The 20,309-nt window shown below is 39.4% G+C and overlaps 1 protein-coding gene across 2 annotated transcripts in view; it reads right to left on the bottom strand.

Annotated features, from left to right (window-relative positions):
- Window positions 1-20,309, bottom strand: part of nrg3a (neuregulin 3a) — a 344,868-nt gene that overhangs the window by 132,239 nt on the left and 192,320 nt on the right. For both annotated transcript variants that reach the window (XM_026189294.1, XM_026189295.1), the window contains exon 2: window positions 19,928-20,057. In XM_026189294.1, coding sequence (XP_026045079.1) covers window positions 19,928-20,057 — 130 coding nt within the window. The remainder of the gene's footprint in view (window positions 1-19,927; window positions 20,058-20,309) is intronic.

Here is a 20,309-nt window from a genome sequence, read left to right as displayed (position 1 = left end):
GGTCCTTTTGCTCTATTTTCACCTGTAAAGCAGGAGCAGGGTAGGCGGAGGGTTACCCTGGTGTAGGTGTGCTGCGGTCAGTTGAAGAATCCGCGCGAGTGTCTCTGTGAGTTTCCCATCACGTCGTAGCTACTCGGTGCTTGCTCGGAAGTTTAGGGGTTTTTTTCGCTGTAAAAAGAAGTTTTCTTCCCACGCACGATGGACGCTAATGTTTTTGTCACTTTTTATGGAATCAAACTCAAAGTAAGGTCAGTACTTCCACACTTTAAACGCTGCACGCTCATACTCTCTCCCGCACTCGATATATTATCCATTGTTGATCTGCACACAGCTGCTGTCACCAACGTCGCACTTGCTTACGTCACTGTCATGAGACATTCTCGCAAAAAAAATCACGGTTTTAGTAACGTCGTCGGCGTAGCAGTGGTAGCAACTGTCCTCAAAGGGGCTCAAAATATGCTGGAGGGGAAGTAGATATATTAAGAACAATAAAGGCCCCAGCACAGAGCCTTGTGACACACCATAGGACAGGGACGTGGAAGATGACCTGTATTTAGAAACTGCCACAAAAAAGTAACGTTCATACAGATATGAAGAGAACCACTCTAAGGCAGATCCAGTTACACCAACCCAGTATTTCAGCCTTTCAAGTAGGATGTGATGGTCAACGGTGTCAAATGCCGATGTGAGATCCAACATCACCAGAACAGAACATTTTCCTGCATCGTTTTCCATCAAAATGTCACTGGAGACCCTAAGAAGGGCTGTTTCAGTAGAATGAGTTCTACGAAAGCCAGACTGAAATTAGTTGAGAATATTATTTTTCTCTAAAACTGCTGTGAGCTGCTTAGCCACAACCTTTTCTAAAATCTTAGCAGTAAGTCCTTTAAGCCCTATGGGAGTGTATCTAGGAGGTTCATGGACCCCCTTTTGATCCTCTACCTAATCACACGAGCCAAGGTGTGACTCGTGTCTGCCATCTATAATCCAGTTTTGAGATCAGAAGCCTTAACGCCCACTCACTTCCTGGGCCATTTGACCTCAGCAAATCACATGATAGGATTTCCCACCTTGGCTCATGTGATTAGGCAGAAGATCAACAGGGGGTCCACAACTTCTTCAGGACACTCCCATAGGGCTTAAAATCTGCGACTCTCCACCACTTAGAACTGAAGAAGCTTCTCGGATGAGAGGTGAAACGTCTTCAAGGAAACTTTAAGAAGACCAGACACTTTTCTTTCCAAGCTCCTTTGACTGTCTTATTCCTACAAGCCGCCCACCCCCGCCAAAACCCCCCTGATATATAAGATAAACGACATATGAAGGGAAATGTTTTTTATGCGTTGGGTAGAATTGCTGGTATGGTTTGTGTTTATTAGTCTGCTAAAAGTTAGGTGTCACTGTAAATCAATGCAAAGGAGTTTTGACTTTATGCTATGATGAATGATGAAACAGGGCTAATGAGAATCATCTCTCCCACAATGAATTTGCCCCTATGCATAGATTACAAGTTCTCACCGGATGCTTGATGAGTTTTAAAATTATTTGGCCTTTATCGCCAACAGATCAAAACAATCACACAGCTATTGGTGATTCTAGGTTAATGTGCCATCAAATGCTCACCACTACCACCATAAAAACGGCCAAATGAGAAAATATGAAGAATGATCCTTCCAAAACAGACTTGGACAATCAATGTCAATGAGCAATTAAAATGGCACAGTGACCAGACAACACGTATGTTTGTTGGTCACTTTCTGTACATGTACACTGTGTGTATGGATTACCAACAGAGCCAAGGAATGGGGAAAGAGACACTAAAATTAGCTGGCAGAAGAGTCAAAAATGATGAATTAGTCTTCAGTAACCCTTGGATCACACATATTTCTAATTAGTAAGTCACTTCTAGGATAAAGATGGTGTGCATAAGAGTGATTTTGACTAAAATGTGTAAGCATGTGTGACATTGTAATATTATTTTTGCAACCAGATGTTTATATTGTCACACTGGGAACCATTAGCTGCCACCCATGTGAGCTCTCCTGTCAGCATTAGCTGATTTATAACACATATCAAAGCAAATCTTCTGACTTGTGCACAGCGCTGCTCCATCTGCAATGCTCATCGATCTGCCCTTTGTATCTCCATAAGCCAGAGTGCTGTACACTAATAGAGGAAGTATAAAGTAACTTTGTGACCTTAATAAAACCTTCAGTTTTTCTTATAGTCTGTTACGGACTCTTGAATCAAGCGGGTGAGCTGCACATTGACATGCCATAAAAGCAAACATCCAAACCTGCACTAGACGCTTAAAGTCTTTCCAACACCCACATGGACTTCCGTCTCTCCCTTCTTGATTCTGTTCAGTCTGCATGATACTGTGACACTAGTTCTCACATGAAAATGGCAGTCCCCTTCCATCTCAGGAGTATGACAGAAAGGGTTTGGAAGTACACAAGTGAAAAGAGGAAGAATTCATGTAGTGTGTAAAATTGAAAAAAAAGACAGGTAAGGTTGAGAGGTTATGCTGGAGCTAGGAGAAAGATTTGGTTTGAGCAATTTTCAAGGGATGTGTTGAAAATGTCACCAAAAAGTTTCGACTGGAAGAAAAACAGAAGAAAAATCTGCCTCCACAAAAAGCCGAAGGTCATTTTATTTTAACAATAGAATTTGTCAGCAAGACAGAAGTTGAGACAGACTTGAAAAAAAAAGCTTAATGAACTGTTGCAAGGTCTTAATATTTAGTAACTTGAAAATTTGATAATTAGCAAGTCCCCCACCGGCCCCTTCAACAAAGCAGTAACAGTAAAACGTTTGGCACAACAAAGGCTTTAGGTTGTATCCACAGCTGACATTTCTGAGGGTTTTGTTCTCACTGTTTCACAATGCAAAGGCTGTGCTGCAGTTCCATTGGATACTGAAGGTATGATGAAGCACTCTCTCTTCTTTTACAAAATATTCACTGCAGTCCCACTGCAGAAATACAGTAATTTACAACCAGGACAGGACATCTGAGTGCAGCTAATAACATCAGGAGAGTGCATCCCATGTTAGTTCAGTGGGAGCCAGGTGGCCATCTGTGTAGCAATAAGATAATGCTCTCTAGAGCTGAATGTGAAGACTATGCAAAAATAGTTTATTTTGGGAGGTTAACATGGCAGATATTAGATCAATGAGCATATTTTTGCATTTGCTCTTTTATTATGCAGCGAAAGAAAGATGTATTTATCATGGGATATATCACAGAAGACTCATCAACCATGACTTTGTACTGATGATTAATGCACAAAGAAGTAGTTTATAATCATCAAAATTATTAAAGTTAAAATACCTTAAGTTTAGAAAGTCACTGGCTTATCTGTTAGGTGAGTGCTAAACTGTTTAATAATAAAAGTCATTATTAGATGTGAAAAACTATGTTACAGATTGGACATACAGCAGTACAATTTATAGCTGGTACTCAAAGGTGACCACAAATGTTGTTTGGCAATATATTGGCTATAAATTTAAATGCTATTCTCAGTAGTGTCATTTTATATTTAGTCTAATAATAATTGCAGGAAGAAAAAAAAATACACCAATCACAAGCCAACAGTTTTTAGAAGCACACTGCGCCTGCACATTAATGCCACTGTGTGCTCTCTTTGAGAGACAATTAATGTTGTAGAGTGTCAGTATGAGATAATATTTTTAACAAGGACTAGCCACTGGAGCCACAGCATGAAAAAGGGAGCGAAACACCAAGCATGTAAAGAAAACCCTGTGTGTAACAAAAACTTAATAGGCTTCTGGTTTTTGGCTCAGAATAGCTTCTAAACACACAGAGAAACTCATAAGGGAACACAGACTTGTTAAATGTCCCAGTAGGATGTTTTTGGCAACTGTGCCCCAATTTCATTCCACATTTTCATTATTTTTTTTTCACATTAAAATACATTCAGGCTGAGGAACTAACAAAAGTAAGCAACTCTGAGATGTCAACATGAAGACCAAACTTGTCCCATGTCCCATGACTAGCCATGCAATTGGGGAGCCAATGTTAAAAAACTGATTATGGATGGCAGACAAAATATATCGTTTTTTTCTGTTTGGATTTTGCATGTTCTCCCCCATATCTGTGTGGAAAAACAGGATTCTAAATGGGCTGTAGGTGTGAAGGTGAGTGTGAATGGTTGTCTGTCTCTCTGTGTTAGCCTTGCGACAGATTGGGCTAACACAGAGAGGTGACTGTGCAGGGTGTACACCCTGCCTCTCGCTCTGCAGTAGCTGGGATAGGCTCCAGTCCAACTGTGACTCAGAATTTTCTTCTGCTTTTGTATGTGTCCCATTGTGTCCAAAAGTTTTAGACTTTTGGACTTGTTGGGGATTAAGGCACAACAAAAGAGTCTTAATGCAGGTAAGTAAATCCCAAAAAGTTGATTCTTTCCATCTGGACGAAACGTTTTCAGTGGGAGAAAGAGCCAAATGTTCACTCATCCAAGTGACTTCTTCAGTATAAAGAAGTCAGATGAACAGAATCAACTTTTTGGGACTAAATAAACAACTCAAAATACCACTTGGCCCAAATAAAATTCACATTTTTTTATTGCTGGTCTTTGGTGATTTATATTTATATGAATATTTCTGATGTGAGCTGCTTAGTTTTGGAGACATTAACTGTAGACATGCCTCCATTCCTCTTGAATATGATAGCACTAACTGGCACTCTCGTAGTGCTCATTCCACTCTCAAAGTCTTAAAAAAATGAATAAAAGAGAGTGAGCCCAGCCCAGTCTCACAACAGTTTGTGGAACAGTCATAAGAAAGTAATCCATATTTCATGTTGACTTCCATTAATTCCTATGTTTTTTTCATGATATCAAGCACAGATTTGTAAGTAATGCCCTTCAATAGGAAATAGGTTTCATGTGAGAAACATATTTTGTTTTGGAGAAAAAAAAGCAGGAGGTGTTACCATGGCAACCAGGAAAACAAAGTTTTATAATATGTGGCTGGCTTATAATTTAAACCAAAGTAAATAGTTTAATGTCTAAGGCTAACCAAGTTGCACCTAATGCCTACAGTTAACCCTAACCAAGTGATATAGTTACTACCAACTACCAACTATAACCATTACACATGAGAATGGATTGATAGAAACAACTTGGTAGATTATAGGTCGTGACTATATCACTATATCACAAATTGGTGAGTTTTTACTTTTATTTTTTTAAATTACTAAATATTTAAAGTGTTGTTTGTATCTATGATGTCATATGTGAAATCGATGTATCGATGTGTGAGAAAATAGGTTGATCTCCAGTGAATGAGAAGCACTGGACTTATACAGGGAGGACTGTCAGTATCCATTAGGATCACGGCCATTATGTCCTCTCCTCTGTTCTCTCTAGCCGTTGTACTCCAAATCTCTCTGGAAATACTTTTTCCTTCTTCCACTTACATCAGCGAGGTGTTCAAGGCTGCACCTACACTCACCTCTATCCCTAACAAGCTGAAAACAGACAAATGGATGTTAGGTACGGAACAGCATGACATCTCCTGACAGATGCTGCGTTCAACCTATGGCCTTCACGACCACAGCTTGAAGAGGCAAAACCTCCTTTATGCCCAGTCTCAGCCTGGAGTAAAGAATTGTGGGGTTGCAACCCTGAAATAGCATGCTCACTCTTGGTCAATAACAAACAGCGCTGCAGTAAACCAAAGAAGAAAAACAATGGCTCCATTATTAGCCATGTTTCTCAGGCACATGATGATCTTTTTATAGTCAGAAGTGTTTATACACATATAACAATCACACTTAAAGTCTCTCTCTCTCTCTCTGTCTCTCTCCCTAACACACCTATATACATATTCATGTGCACATTCTAATAAAATTGAAAATGAATGAGAAACATATTAAATGCAGATTAGGAAAGACCGATTACAAATCATATGGAATGACGGTTTCATTTATTGATTAAATTGAATCCAATTATTTCTGCATATTTCATCATTTTTAGGTTTTATTAATATTACTCCAAGAAGTCTGCAAGTTTTGGTACTCGGTATTCCCATTTCATGACTCAAATTCAATACAAAACAATTCGTGAGTAAGCAGACTGATTCATCTTTGAGATTTATCTGTGATAATTCAATAATAGCAATAATATAATGTTACATGACTGTTATTCTGAAAGTGTTGCTGCTGTCATTAGTATGTTTTGGAATGTAAGTCATTTTATCCAATTATCACAATGTCAGAGGAATTTTCCTGTCATTGAACCAAAAGATCCCCCACAGTATGTGAATTTGTAAAAAGATTCGTGAGACAAACTCCTTTTTTAATCCCTGATGTATTTTAAAAATATACTGCTATTAAAAACTAACCATATCAAACATAATATGGCTCATTCTCCACAAGTCACACAGGCTCCAATATTACAAAACATCCAGTCTAACCAAACTATAAAAGTTTCACATCTTCCCTCTGAAACATCAGTGTCATTGCTGCCTTGCATCACTGTCTGCTGTTTCAGCCATTCCAGCAAATACTTCTAGGCTCAGAAGGAATCTTTATTCCTCCTGAGCCTTTTTCATTACTCCCCAAATGTATGTTAATCTGTAGAGAATGATGGGAGATGATTTGGGGCAATAGAATATTTTCTGCTGGAGTTCTGATCATTTAAATAGTTGAGTGAGTTGTCTCACTGAACTAAAATAACATTTTACTATTTAAACGACCGTGCGATCGTGGCTCAAGAGTTGGCAGTTCGTCTTGTAATCGGAAGGTTGCCGGTTCGAGCCCCGGCTCGGACAGTCTCGGTCGTTGTGTCCTTGGGCAAGACACTTCACCTACCGCCTACTGGTGATGGCCAGAGGGGCCGATGGCACGGTATGGCAGCCTCGCTTCCATCAGTCTGCCCCAGGACAGCTGTGGCTACAACTGTAGCTTGCCTCCACCAGTGTGAATGAATGAATAGTGGAATTGTAAAGCACTTTGAAGGTCTCGAAAAGCGCTATATAAGTGCAATCCATTATTAAACCTTTCATTGCATTAGTAGAGAGAGTTGACGGACGCCTGACAGGAATTGGGATGCAGTGAATTGTAGCATTCTACTAGATCCAGATGGATGCGCATCAACTTTGGGCTAAATGTACTTCAGCTTTCAGGCCCCTCTTCTGTGGGGTTTTCTCTGTGTTATTGTAGGATCTCTGTGAATGTAAAGCACCCTGAGGCAACTGCTGTTGTGGTTTGGAGCTATAAGAATAAAACTGTAAAACTATAACCAGTGTGTTGGTTTTACAGACTTACTTATATACACATTCCTGCTGTTTGGCAATGCATGAATGGGGTTTTCTGTTTTCAAGATGTCCATATTTGGTATGGGAGCAAACATACACTGACATTATGAGCTAACGCTTGGTGCTTTCTTGTGTACTGTAACATCCATAAGTGTGCACACAAATGGTTTTCTTTTGTGATGAGAGAATCAGTCAGTACTGGGTGAACTCATTATAACGTCCATTGTTAGACCTACCTAAGTTTAAAGGCGTGCACATACAATGTAGGTAGAGACTCATAGCAGGGCAAAAATAACTGCTGGAGATAATGTTGTGAAGTGGGAAATAATTAAAGTGTTATTTCCACAACCAAAACCGGGAATGCCCCCCTGTGACCAACTGTCAGCTCCAGGGCAATCACTCTGCCTTTTTGAGGATGGAGTTTAAGCCTAACAACAGGCAGGTGCAGCTGGAATGAGTTCAGCCTCACTCCAGCACAAACAATAAGGAGCTGCGCTACTTTAAGCTTCACCAGTTGGCTCTGCACTGGGCACCAGTTCCAAAGAGGATCTAAAAAAAATGCTGCTTTCGAGTGCCACACAGTCGCATCTCACACCTGAGTTCTTCTACTCCCACTGCAATCCTTCCTCCACAGTTTGCACCTGTGCTTCAGTCTAAGAATGCAAAGATAATAAAATATAAAAAGGCACTATTTATTAAACTGAATCTTTTATATAAAATCCCGAGATAACTGAATACGGAGCATATCTTTTATACTATGACCCGAGATAGTTTACCGGGAGACAGAATAGTTTAACATGGGATATTTTTAACCTGACTAAAAATGTGTGTGATATATCACTGAATAAAGCCCCGGAAGTGACTTTCAGCTAGTAGGTCACACAGTTCAAGAGCTACACTGCCCAGCCAGGTCAGAACAAAAGTGTGCCCTATTGTTATCCCTTTAATTCACTCTCAAATGGAGACAAGTGCCCTTGTGGGCCCCCTTGTGGCTACAGGCACCCCAAGCAGGCGGTTAGTTAGCTTATGCATTGGGTCAGGTCTAATAACACTGCTTCAGAGGTGATTTCTGGCTTTTCAGAAAATACTTAATTGCCAGTAAGTGGAGAAAAAGCATGTTTAAAAGATAATTAAATTGTCAAATTGACCATTAGCCGAGTGTCAGTGTTACAGTGACCTTCACCAGATTCTCTTCTTGACAAGATGGGAAAACATAAAAAATCCATGAACACATAATGAGGTGCATGAGGGAGCCGCCGTATGCAGGGACTATGCATGAGCCCTCTCAAGGTTTGTAAAGCATCTGAGTGTGGGTGTTTTGCCATAGGGTTCATGCATTGCATGTGTGATTACATGTGTAATCAAGCCTCGCTATTCTGAAAATATCCTGACTGAGGGCTGCTTCTTGTTAGTCAGAGAAGGAGACAGACATGTCTGGGCTTAGGGCGCTGCTGCCATTTCAGAGTGAAGTGCACTACAGTGAAAACACACATCAGCAGGCTGGTATAGCTCCCAGGTAGCACTGGGACTCCAGACCTGCTTAACATTGCAGGCACAGCTTGTCTTCAGTTATTCTTTTTTTTCTATTCTCCCTCTCTGTCGCTTGCAATCTCCGTCTCTATGTTCCATATTCCTGCCTTTCTACTTTCCTCAGCAATTCCTTATGTAAATATATATTTTACAACACCTTTTGCTTTTTGCGTTCATTATAAAAGTTCTTTTTCGATGGCGTACATGCTGATATTCACCTCGATACCTGAGTTCAGGTACAGGCAGGGTAAATTACAGTGTCTTTGGTGCCAACTTAAAACTTTCCCTATAATTATAAAATAATTATAATAAATACATTATAATCAATAGTCCCATGCCTTGTTCGCCTGTTTATTCAGAGTTCTCCCATCCTGCATAAAGGGGCAAAGCAAATTCAGAGTTTGGAGGGAAAAGAAGGTTCATTTGCATACATTTGCATCCTATTACCACATCAAACCTGCTGACTTGAAAGGGATGCCTTGATTAGGAACACCACCAAATTATTGTATGTCTACATCCTCATCCACTCCTCCACCCCACCCATACCTCTTACTATCTCCTTTCACTCTGAGTTTTGTTACTGTGCGCTACACATCTTGTGAGTTTTTGTGCATCATTATCGAGGATAACGCTGCAATATTCTTCAAGCTTTGATGTGCCAAACACTTCCTGTAACCCCATCTCTGTCTCTCGCCTTTATTTTTCTGCCTCTTGCTTTTGTCTCGCGCCATGAGGTCATGACTCTCCTTTTTCTCCTTCCTCAGTGTATCCCTGACAGCCTTGACAGAGCTGTCAGACATGTATGATATCTGGACGTACGTTTGTGTGTTGTGTGTCCGAACACACCTTTGAAATGCTTATACCCCTTTTACTGCCTATGACCGAATGAGGCAAATGGCATCATAGTAAGTTATGAGCCTCCGAATGATGAGTCTGTGTCGGTGTTGGAATAAAAATGTGATCCTATTTCAGCTCACTGATTTATATCACTGATTCTTATAATGAAAAACATCCTGGCTGTCACTCATGTCAAAGCACGAAACAGAAACGGTGCATACCAGAAGGAAAGTCGATTAGGATTTTTGTCACAGCAGACAGAAATCCATGCAAACTAAACCCCAAAATTCAAGTCATGATGCTTATTTTTCATTTTTTATGTAATTACCTTAACTATAAACCTCATGTCTCTCAAGTCTAGGCACCAAATCTCAAGTGTTTTTTAAAGTGGGTTTAAACAGTGGATCTTTACAAAAATCACTGTGTTGTGCATCCCAAAAAGTGTTTGTTTCATGCATGTGCTATCTATGCTAATTTTACCAACTTTCTATCATTTTTGAGTTGGGTGACACATGTCATTTTACTGCAAAGCAATACTCTAGTGCAGTATTTTGAAAAGAAAAAGATTTTAAAAAATACAATAGTGTCACCCAAGAATTAAAGTATTTAAAGCATTTTTACCCAATCGCTTCAGGATATTCTTCATCTACCTTCAAACTACCTTTAAAATGTCTTTTTGATTAATGATCATAATTTGTGTAAGTGCTATTACTCATAACAGTGTTGAATTTGACAATTATTTCAAGCTTTCAAGTGTTTCTGCGCTCTCACAGTGCAGATCCCAGTTCATGATTCCCCATCACTGTCATAACAGATTCAACAACAAACACAACTGTGTAGATTCTTTTCCAGAAACAGTTTTTACCAATAAATTCACATAATTCATATTATGTTTATGATAAACAGACTCCACATTCTTACATACTCATTCCCACCCACACATGCGTGCACATGCGTGCATGCACAGTGCATGTGTACAGTATGTTCACCAAAGAGGCTTAATTGGATACTTTGTGCTGTTTACCAAACTAAGTGACAACTAATGCAATTGCACAATTAAAGTTGGTAAATCTTTCTAATTGAGACAAACAAAACCATCAATACAAATCAATAAGATGCTCAGAAGTTGCTGAGACTAAGAAATGGCACTGAGAAGACAGCTTGAGAAAACTCACAACCACTGGAAATAACACCAATCAGACATAATTCTATAATTACCATCCAAATCTGAGCACGTCATCGTGCTCTTCAGCAAAAGCTTCAAATGGACATAAGACGCTTGCACAATGTGCATTAGAGTCCTAAAGGTCTGGTTTTGATATAAATAGGCTGAATATAGCAAGGTGAGCATGTCTGCATCTTGTGAATATGTGTCTGGTTGGGTTTCCATCAGTACATGTATACTATCCCTGGGTTGCTCAGTGTGATGCTGAGCGCTGTAAAGCAAAACCATAAATAAATGCCGACTGGGGATTTTACACCAACGAAAACAAGCTAGTTTTGAATGTTTTATTTTAGTTTTAGCCACAATATGAAGCTTGATGGTAGCTGATTGAGCTGCCAAGTGATAATCAAGCCTTCATTGTGTGCTAATTTAATCAGCAAACAGTGACACACTAACATTTGGCCACTACCGCTCTCTGTTCAGCCCCTCTCAGTCACCATGTCACCCAAAAAGCCCTTTTATTGCTTGTTTCCTGGTCCAAAATTGTCTTCTTTCCAGCTTCTGCTTTTCATTCCCAGGCACGTTGAGCGCTCCTCTTTGCATCTTGGAGGATTCGCTCACCAAAAGCGGTGCCTTCTAGCCACAATATGTGGTCTCCTATCTGTTTAATTTTCTCCCACCTCGAAAGCATGCCATGGCATCAGCCTTGTTTATTACTGTCAGAAAGACACCAGTGGAACTCCCACTGGTGTGCCATTATTATCGCACAGATGGCGAAGAGGGTTTAGAGAAATCGACAAAGCAAAAGAGAAGGAGAGGGGGAAGGAGAGAACAGAGAGAGGGAGGGCCGTCTGAAGAAAGAAAAGGGAAGAAAGATGGAGAAGAAGTGACTAAGAAAAAGAAGGATTTTCTTTTTTTATCAGCATCCGAGCGGTTTGTGAATTTAATTAGCAGTACAGATTTTTTTGTTTCTCTAATGACAAAATAATTTGACATTGCTTTGTTTATAACAAATATTCTCTGTAGTGAGCATCTGACACACCTTTATCCAGTCAAGGTAAATCCCTGCTGACAGAAACAATATTTCCCAGAATGCACTGACCTCTATATACACACTCGTTGACTCCTGACAAACTCACAGTTGGAATGTGATGTCGGAGGGTATCTTGGGATAACTCTCACATGTGTCCTTTTTTGTGTGACTGATTGCATTAAGGGTTTTTTCCAAATGCCCAGAGCAAAGAGTTCAGGGCAGCGGAATGTGACATTGACTAAAGTCTCATGAGCTTTGAGTATGAAATGCTTTCTGGAATTAGTGAGCACTGGTTGAAAAATGGCTGAAAAGCAGAGGATTATCAAACATTATTTATAACCGTTGGCTCAACAGCATTTAAATGCCACTTGAAACACTGTTTGAATATTTGGAAAAAAATGTTTAAACCAAACCACGCTTGCTAACACTGGAAATGAGACAAAAATCTGATGTGAAGCAAAAAATCCCGTGCTGTCGATGGTCGATATTTTACTACAAGGTAACGGGCAGAAGATGCAAAGGTTTCACTCAGGGGAAACAAATTCTGCATAATGATCAGGCATCAAAATAAAGTAACATATTTGTAAAAACAACAAAGAATGTATAACATTGTGTCACATCACATTTTAATGGATACTCGTTAACCCTTTAAGACCTACCATAGAACCAGGTTCGCCAGAGCTTATATTATATTTTTACATGCTGTGGAGCCATTTTTGGGAGCATTTCAAGTTGCTATACATCAATACAACCATTATAGCCCAAACTTTAATAATATGTCTGCATTAGGTGCATAGTAATTACATAAATTGCAAAAAGTGCAATAAACTACAAAAAAATTGAAAATCGTTTTTGTTTTTTTAACATATATTTCTAGTTAGAGAAATTTAAGAGGCTTATCCCTCAAAACTGTAAATACAAAAAAGTTACACAAACTAGTTTCCCACCACAGGAAATTTATTTTGAGTGTCTTCATAGTTTTATTTTTGAAATACACCAATTTTTATATACTGCAGGAAAAACGAAAATAAATATTATAGTGCAAATTTGCAAAATAACAGCATATGCATCAAAATAAACTATTTCCAGCAGTGCAATATGAGTCCTAAGCATCCCAGAAACGACACAGAAAGTCATAAACTCAAACATAACTTTTTAAAACACATAACAAGTAAAACACAAGCTCATAAGGGCCCGATCGTAAAAAACTACATTTCCGCAAAATGACGTCACTTCCGGTTTCGGGCAGGTCATGCGGTCATGTGATAGTTCGCGCTGATGGACGTAGGAAGTGTTACAAACAGCTGATGGATCGGCGAAGCGTGTTTCTGGAATATCATGTTTTTGTTGCTGCAAGTGATTTTTATGCAGTTTTTGCAAAGCTATATGTGGAAGGAAACTGTGACCTAGGACAAGCTGATGGCATAAGATGTAAGTACAACTCCTCCAGTAATGCAAACCTGTTTCCTGATGTGTTGTCATCATAAAGAGTCAAAGCCAGTCTATTAAATGCTGCTACAGATGCAGAGATACACACAAGGTGTCCCTGGCATTGATGCCATAACACACCAGACACAGCAACCTTTTAACGAGCAACACAGTCCACATTTAAAGGCTGTAATTATCAAATGGGAACACTCACCTTTTAATTATGCTTTTACTTGCTGGTTAATTAGTTGGATAGATTGAGGAAAGCATTTTGGTTTGACTTAAAACATTCCCCATCAAACTGTGTTTATATGTGAGCACATGGTTCTTTACCTCATGTCTATCTTTATCCCCATCACCCAGTGCATCGCGATAACAAACCCAAAGGACAGTTTGTGCAGTTTGCTGAAAACATTCTTTTTTTCCCAATTTATGCTATATTTAAAAACATATATAGTGAACATGACACGACACTGGAATTCTGACACAAATGTGTCACACGGCGGTGTTTTTCCATATACATTTTAATCAGCTTGTTTACTGGCAGCTTAAATGTGTGTTATGGCTGCTATATTTTCAATTTCATGCATGCTTCTTGTTAATTGGCTTGTAAGTGTGTGTATGTGTGCATGAGGAGGGAAAGTAAAGTCATCTATTCCCCTGTGCAGCCGCTCCTCGCACCTGTGCAGCCCAAGTCAATCTAGTGGGGCTGATCCATGGCTGAATGCTTTGGAAAAGCCTAAGGTCACCCAGGAAAAGACAAGACTGGAGTCCACAGAGATAGGAGGGAAGATGAGGAGGATTGTCAGTAAGAGAAGGAGGATTACACTCCAGAAAGCAGTGGAGCCTTACCCCTCCCATCTCGTTCTTCACGTCGTGCAGGAAACACAGGAATCCTTGGCGAATGGGCGCTACAAAATATTCTATTCGTTCTTTTCATACTGTTTTATCTAAACTTTAGACGCGGCCTCCATTGCATGTTTGTACCTGCACAACATATCAGCTCAAGGGTCATTTAATTAAGTGTGAAATAAATAAATAAATGAATAAATGATGAAATAATGAAATGCTCAAGTTTACAACTGTGGAGAGGTTCTTGTGTGGCCTTTCACTCTCAATGATGAAGCAAAAAAACAGATATCAAACAAATAAAATCTGAAACATCAGTACCCTTTATATCAGTACTCTTTGTCTTGAATAATGTTTTAAAGCTACACGGCTGTTTAGTTTTTCAATTCAGTGCTCTTGAGCAATGTGCTCCACATTCATTCAATCCAAAAAAGACCCCTGAGCAAAAAAGTGCAAATTAAAAGCCAGCAAGCCCCCTTCCATCATGTTTAGTGTTTTTAAAAAAGGTTTACAATGGGTCCCAAAGTAAGATTTTACATTGCTCAAAAACACCCTCACTGAATGAGAGGTCGACTGTATGACCCGCAACACACACTGAACCAACATCGTAGCTGGCGGTACGCAAGCAGCGCCAGGGTTCGTGCGTGATATATCTGGTTCCAACCTCCAGAGAGTATCTGTGTCACTGTCCTGTCTCATTGGCTCGGGCTCTGGAAGGATCTCTTCTAAACCCACACCATCTCTACTTGCCAGGTGAGATTTCCTTCCTGACGCTTTGGAATAGCTTCTCAACAGAGGGCAGTGAGGCGGGCTTAGCTAACTAGGCACAAGGACACAGTTTTTGCCTGGTCACTCTGGCAGAAGGAAATAAATACTAAACTGTCCAGAAACCAAATTCATTGCATGCAACTCTGAAGACAGAATAAATAAACTGTTCCAAGAAAGAAGTGGTGAAGTGAAATTTCCTGGATCGCTGGCTCAGTAGGAATCAGCGTATAGCAGAATCGTTACTCGGGGCCAACAGTTCTCTCTAAAATCAGAGGATAAGAATAAAGAGATAAATGACTGTAAAAGTGTTTAGGAAAAATGGTCAGAAAGATATTTAAACAGACATTGTTTGAAGCAGTAATTACACCAAAGCTATTATTAGACCTTTGGTCCTCTTCAGAAAAAAAAAATCACGCTCAGCTCAAAAAGTAATTAATCAAATTCAGTATCACATACTTTTAAAACTCAATGCATTGGCCTCTTGCCATGTTCTTAAAATATTATCTTAGCACAGTGACTAATTTCCTGGTTAGCTGAGCACTAATGAATGCCTGACTATGTTGCCCAAAGCATGGAGCACTGGCATGTATGCACGGTGGGTCTCTGTGTGAGAGGACGAGCAGTCCTTATGACTCACATCTCCTTCTGACTCTGCAGCCATCCCATAAGGATGGCAAACGCGAGCGTTGCACACAGTGTCAGCGCTAAACAATGCTCCCGGGGACAATCTACACCTGTTTTACAGCTGGCTGGGAATACCACTTGATACTCGTCGGAGGAAATCATTGCAAAAAGGATCAGGTTTCGTCTTACTAACAAAAAATGATTAATTCGGTGGCAAATAATGCCACAAACCGGCTCAATTTATCCCCATTTACTGTCTGAATTGATCACACTTTTATAAGTGGATTTGTCTCAATTTGTTGTAAACACAAACTGAATCAGATTATGCATTGATCTCACGCCTGCGGTGAAATTCATCATTCTTTTGTTGATGATGATAAATTAATGTCTCAAAGCGAGTAAGCTGAAACAAAATGTATCCTCTTTTATAGGGTTTGTAATATTTAAAGGCCTCACTCAGGAAGTAGATCAACTTCTGAAGTATTCCTATGAAGCATTATCTTAGTCTAACCAGTTCCTAAATATTAAAGATGATCCTTTCTAAACTCCAAATGTTATCTTTTAAGCAACACACTTAGTTTTACTGCTTTGTCATACCAGCTGTTATTCAGATCCAGAGTGAATGTCGTATTGCTCGATGGTCCATACAATTCCTTTAGAAAGCTCGCTGCCACGCGATTAAGCTCTCTGCTGTTCTCTACCTCACAAGCATTAACATTAGCAGGCAGCCTGATCAAGGCAGTCCCGGCATACATTACAACCCTCCTCTCTTTAACAGCTGAGCTTGTCCACAGATTATTGGGTTGTCATGGCAACCAACTCCTCATCCACCTACACCTTGGTCTTTCTCACCCATTTTCTCTTTTCTGTGCTTTTCTTATCATAGTTCAAGCTACAACACTGTTCTTGTAATAAAAGAGGAAAAAAAACAGATTGTTCTGGGCTTGGTGGAGTTTTTACTAAACCTCACAGTGCATAATCAACTGAAAACTACAGAAGTGGCTAACCAATTTAGGGCAACCTCTAATATCTGAACCATATTTTATATGGCAAATAACCTATTCCAGAAAAAAATTAACCCCCCTTCCCAAAAAACAGCATAATTTATCTGTAAAGTCCAAATCCTGCTGTCTGATTCTCCGTAGCTCTGTTGACCCCATAAGCATGATAACAGTCCATTTGTTGGCCGAAATCTGTGAGTCTAAACTGTAACTGCCTGCAGATGTTCAACTTGAGACCGGCTACTGATTACTGGCCAGCAGCATGCAAGCAGACTTGTAAACAGAAAATAACAAATTTCCCATGTGAGATGACTTCTCACAGTATTGTGGTTTGTTGTTTTTGTGTAAGAGACCGAGTGCATGTGTGGTGTTCAAATGCACAATGACCACTGCATCTCATATTCATTTTGATCTTATTTTTCCAGCTTAGCGAGTCTTCCATTGCTTGAGTAGAATCCCTCCTCATTTGTGGATGCTCACATGCACACTTTCACATGCGTATGGATGTATAGTCGTAGCTCAGGGCTGGAAAAACACACTCTTTGAAAAGGAGGTCGGATGGAAGTCCGGAGGTTAGATTTTGGAAGAAGTTGTTCTGGGACTTAATTAGTAAAAGGCCCCACATTTAAAGGGGCTAAATGCCCACGAGCTCTACTCTCAAATCTGGGACAAATAAGGTGCACGTAGATATTAATATAATGCTCATAGACACATAGCAGGAAGACAAAGATGCAAGAATCTTTTGATAAAGTACGTCAAATAAAGAAGCAGTCCCTACAGATGCTGCTACAATATCAAATACACTACATTCACTGGATTTTTTTCTTAGCTTACCCCTTCACAGTGGGTGGCAGTTGCCAGCATAGATTCACAGCATTTATAGTCATTGGTGCGCACGTTCAGTATCTCACAAACCTTCCTTAACCAGTAGATCATTCAATGTGCGACTACCTGCAGAGCTTTTGGGGCAGGAGGAGGTGAAACCAGGAAGAAGCATAATTAGCCGTTGTTGAGAAATTAGTAGTATTTGTTTAACACTAAACAGCAGAGTGGATTAGAGGAGAGTGTGCTGCCTTTTTAGGTCTTGACCTCTAAGACTCCAATCATTTGTTCACGTTAACCACTGTGAATAAAAGCTTCTATCTTTAAAGAAAGAAACAGAATCATCTTGCGAACCTCTCGATGAGGTGATCTGAGTGTTTGGCAGGGAGATTCGTTCTCTAACTTGTTGCATATTTTATTATATTTGGTGTAGGGCTGGGCCATATCATACCATTCACAGTAATACTGGTATAATGTTAGGCAATGATAAGAAAATTAAATATCGCGATAGAATATGGTTAAAACATGCATTCGCAGTACCTTTGTTTTCATACGCACATGGTGGAAAAGCATGGCAGCGACGGAGAATGAGAAGGGTGAAAGCAGATAGTTGAATGAAACGGATGAACCAGAATTGGTTTGTAAAAATGTGCAACTTCAGTGGTTGTGGAACTGGTTTGGCTTTCGTCTATCAGATACACACCAAAGCACAATGTTTGACAGAGCATGCTAGCGGGCGGTCGTTATTACCGTGTTTTTCGGAAAATACAGCACACTTAAAATCAATCCTTTGATTTTCTGAAAAATCGACAGAGCCCCTTATAATCTGGTGCACCTCATGTATGAATTCTGGTTGTGCTTACTGACCCCGAACCGATGTTATGTGGTACACGGCGCTCAAAGATCTGTCAAAAAATGTTTTAGTACGAAGCTATGAAGCCATACCACTTGATTGATTGTTGGAGCATTACGGCTACCCTAGTCAGTAATATGGACTTTGCTTTAACATAATATTACCGTATTGTGTGTGTATAACCTCTTTTTAAGTTATGTGGATATTATACATCGTTATGCTGAGGATATGTCGGCCAATTTCCACTGGAAATATCTTTTAGTTAAACTGTCAGCAAGGAATTTGCATTTGCACTGTTAAGTTTTTTATATAGCTTTAATGCATATAAAAAAACTGCTGCTTGTTCAAGTGAAAATACATTAACCCTTTAAGACCTACCATAGAGCCAAGTCCGCCAGAGCTTATATTATATTTTTACATTTTTTAGTGCCATTTTTGGGAGCATTTGAAGTTGCTATACATCAATACAATCATTATAGCCCAAATTTTAATAATATGTCTGCATTAAGTGCATAGTAATTACATAAATTGCAAAAAAGTGCAATAAACTACAAAAAATTGAAAATCGTTTTGGTTTTTTTTAACATATATTTCTAGTTAGAGAAATTTAAGAAGCTTATCCCTCAAAACTGTAAATACAAAAAAGTTGCACAAAATAGTTTCCCACCACAGGAAATTTATTTTGAGTGTCTTCATAGTTTTATTTTTGAAATACACCAATTTTTATATAATGCAGGAAAAACGAAAATAAATATTATAATGCAAATTTGCAAAAAAACAGCATATGCATCAAAATAAACTATTTCCAGCAGTGCAATTTGAGTTCTAAGCATCCCAGGAACGATACAGAAAGTCATAAAGTCAAACATAACTTTTAAAAACACCAGTATAGTCTTATAAGGCCCTGAAGGTAAAAAAAAAAAAAAAAAAAACTACATTTCCGCGAAAATGATTTCACTTCCAGTTCCAGGCAGGTAATGGCGGACATGCGGTAGTTTGCGCTGATGTCTATTCTGAGGTAGGAAGTGTTACGAACAGCTGCTCGGATCAGCAAAGCGTGTTTCTGGAATATTATGTTTTTGTTGCTGCAAGTGGTTAATATGCAATTTCTTTCAAAGCTATATGTGGAAGGAAACCGTGACCGAGGACAAGCTGATGGCATAAGATGTAAGTACAACTCCTCCGGTTTCATATGCAAAAAAAATTATTGCGCTAGCTTATGTGGTTGCAGTTCTACCAGGATTTAAAAATAGTTACGCAAACCGACCGGCTTTAAAGGTTTAATGGGGGGGGGGGTTGCACTAATAAAGTTGTGGAGTTGTAAAGTATCTTGTCTCGTGTCAATTATATCGTCAGTTATATCGTTATCGCAAATTTTCAAATGTGTATCGTGATAAATATTTTTGGCCATATTGCTCTGCCCTAATTTGGTGTATAGCTGCGTCACACATATTTACACCAGGTATGCACCACTGAACAAAACCTAACCCATCTATCCTTTAGAAAAGAGACAGGAAAAACTGCCTATTTTGTATGCATGTCCTTTAACTGATTATCACTTTTAATATATGTAGCATGATGATATACCAAGTATCTAATCCAAAGTATACAGCTAAATGTCAGAACAACAAACCATATACCGAGCAGACACAACATAAATCTCTGGAGAATGGATGCAGGAAAGAGAACATAAGAAAAGGAAAGAAGCAGAGGTATTTCAATAAATTATCACTTACTTGCAGTGTTTGTGAGGCCCGCTGAGTGTCTCGATGACAAAGCATTCGCCACCATTTAGGCAGTAGGCCAAGTCCTTCTCATGACAGGGCTTGAAATGCTCCGAGTGTAGCGGAGGGACAGTTGGAGATGCTGCAGAACAAACAAAGAAAATCTTGTCAGTCACAAGCACGGTGTCCTTCCTTCACCCTGTAGGGAGTTTTTCAAAAGCTCAGTTTTTACCCAACTAAAACAAGAATAAGCTAAGTTTACTAAAATACCTGTGTACACGTAGAGAGGACCTCATTTTCACTCGCCGTGTCTTCAAATAAATCATGGTTTTATCTTGAACTACAGTAGAAAAATACCAGAATTGTTTGGCGCCAGCCAAGGATGCATAAGAAC

Source organism: Astatotilapia calliptera, chromosome 13 (assembly GCF_900246225.1).
Source record: "Astatotilapia calliptera chromosome 13, fAstCal1.2, whole genome shotgun sequence".
Taxonomy (NCBI): domain Eukaryota; kingdom Metazoa; phylum Chordata; class Actinopteri; order Cichliformes; family Cichlidae; genus Astatotilapia; species Astatotilapia calliptera.
The sequence above is the reverse complement of the archived record's forward strand: the minus strand, read 5'-3'. Positions and strand labels throughout refer to the sequence as shown.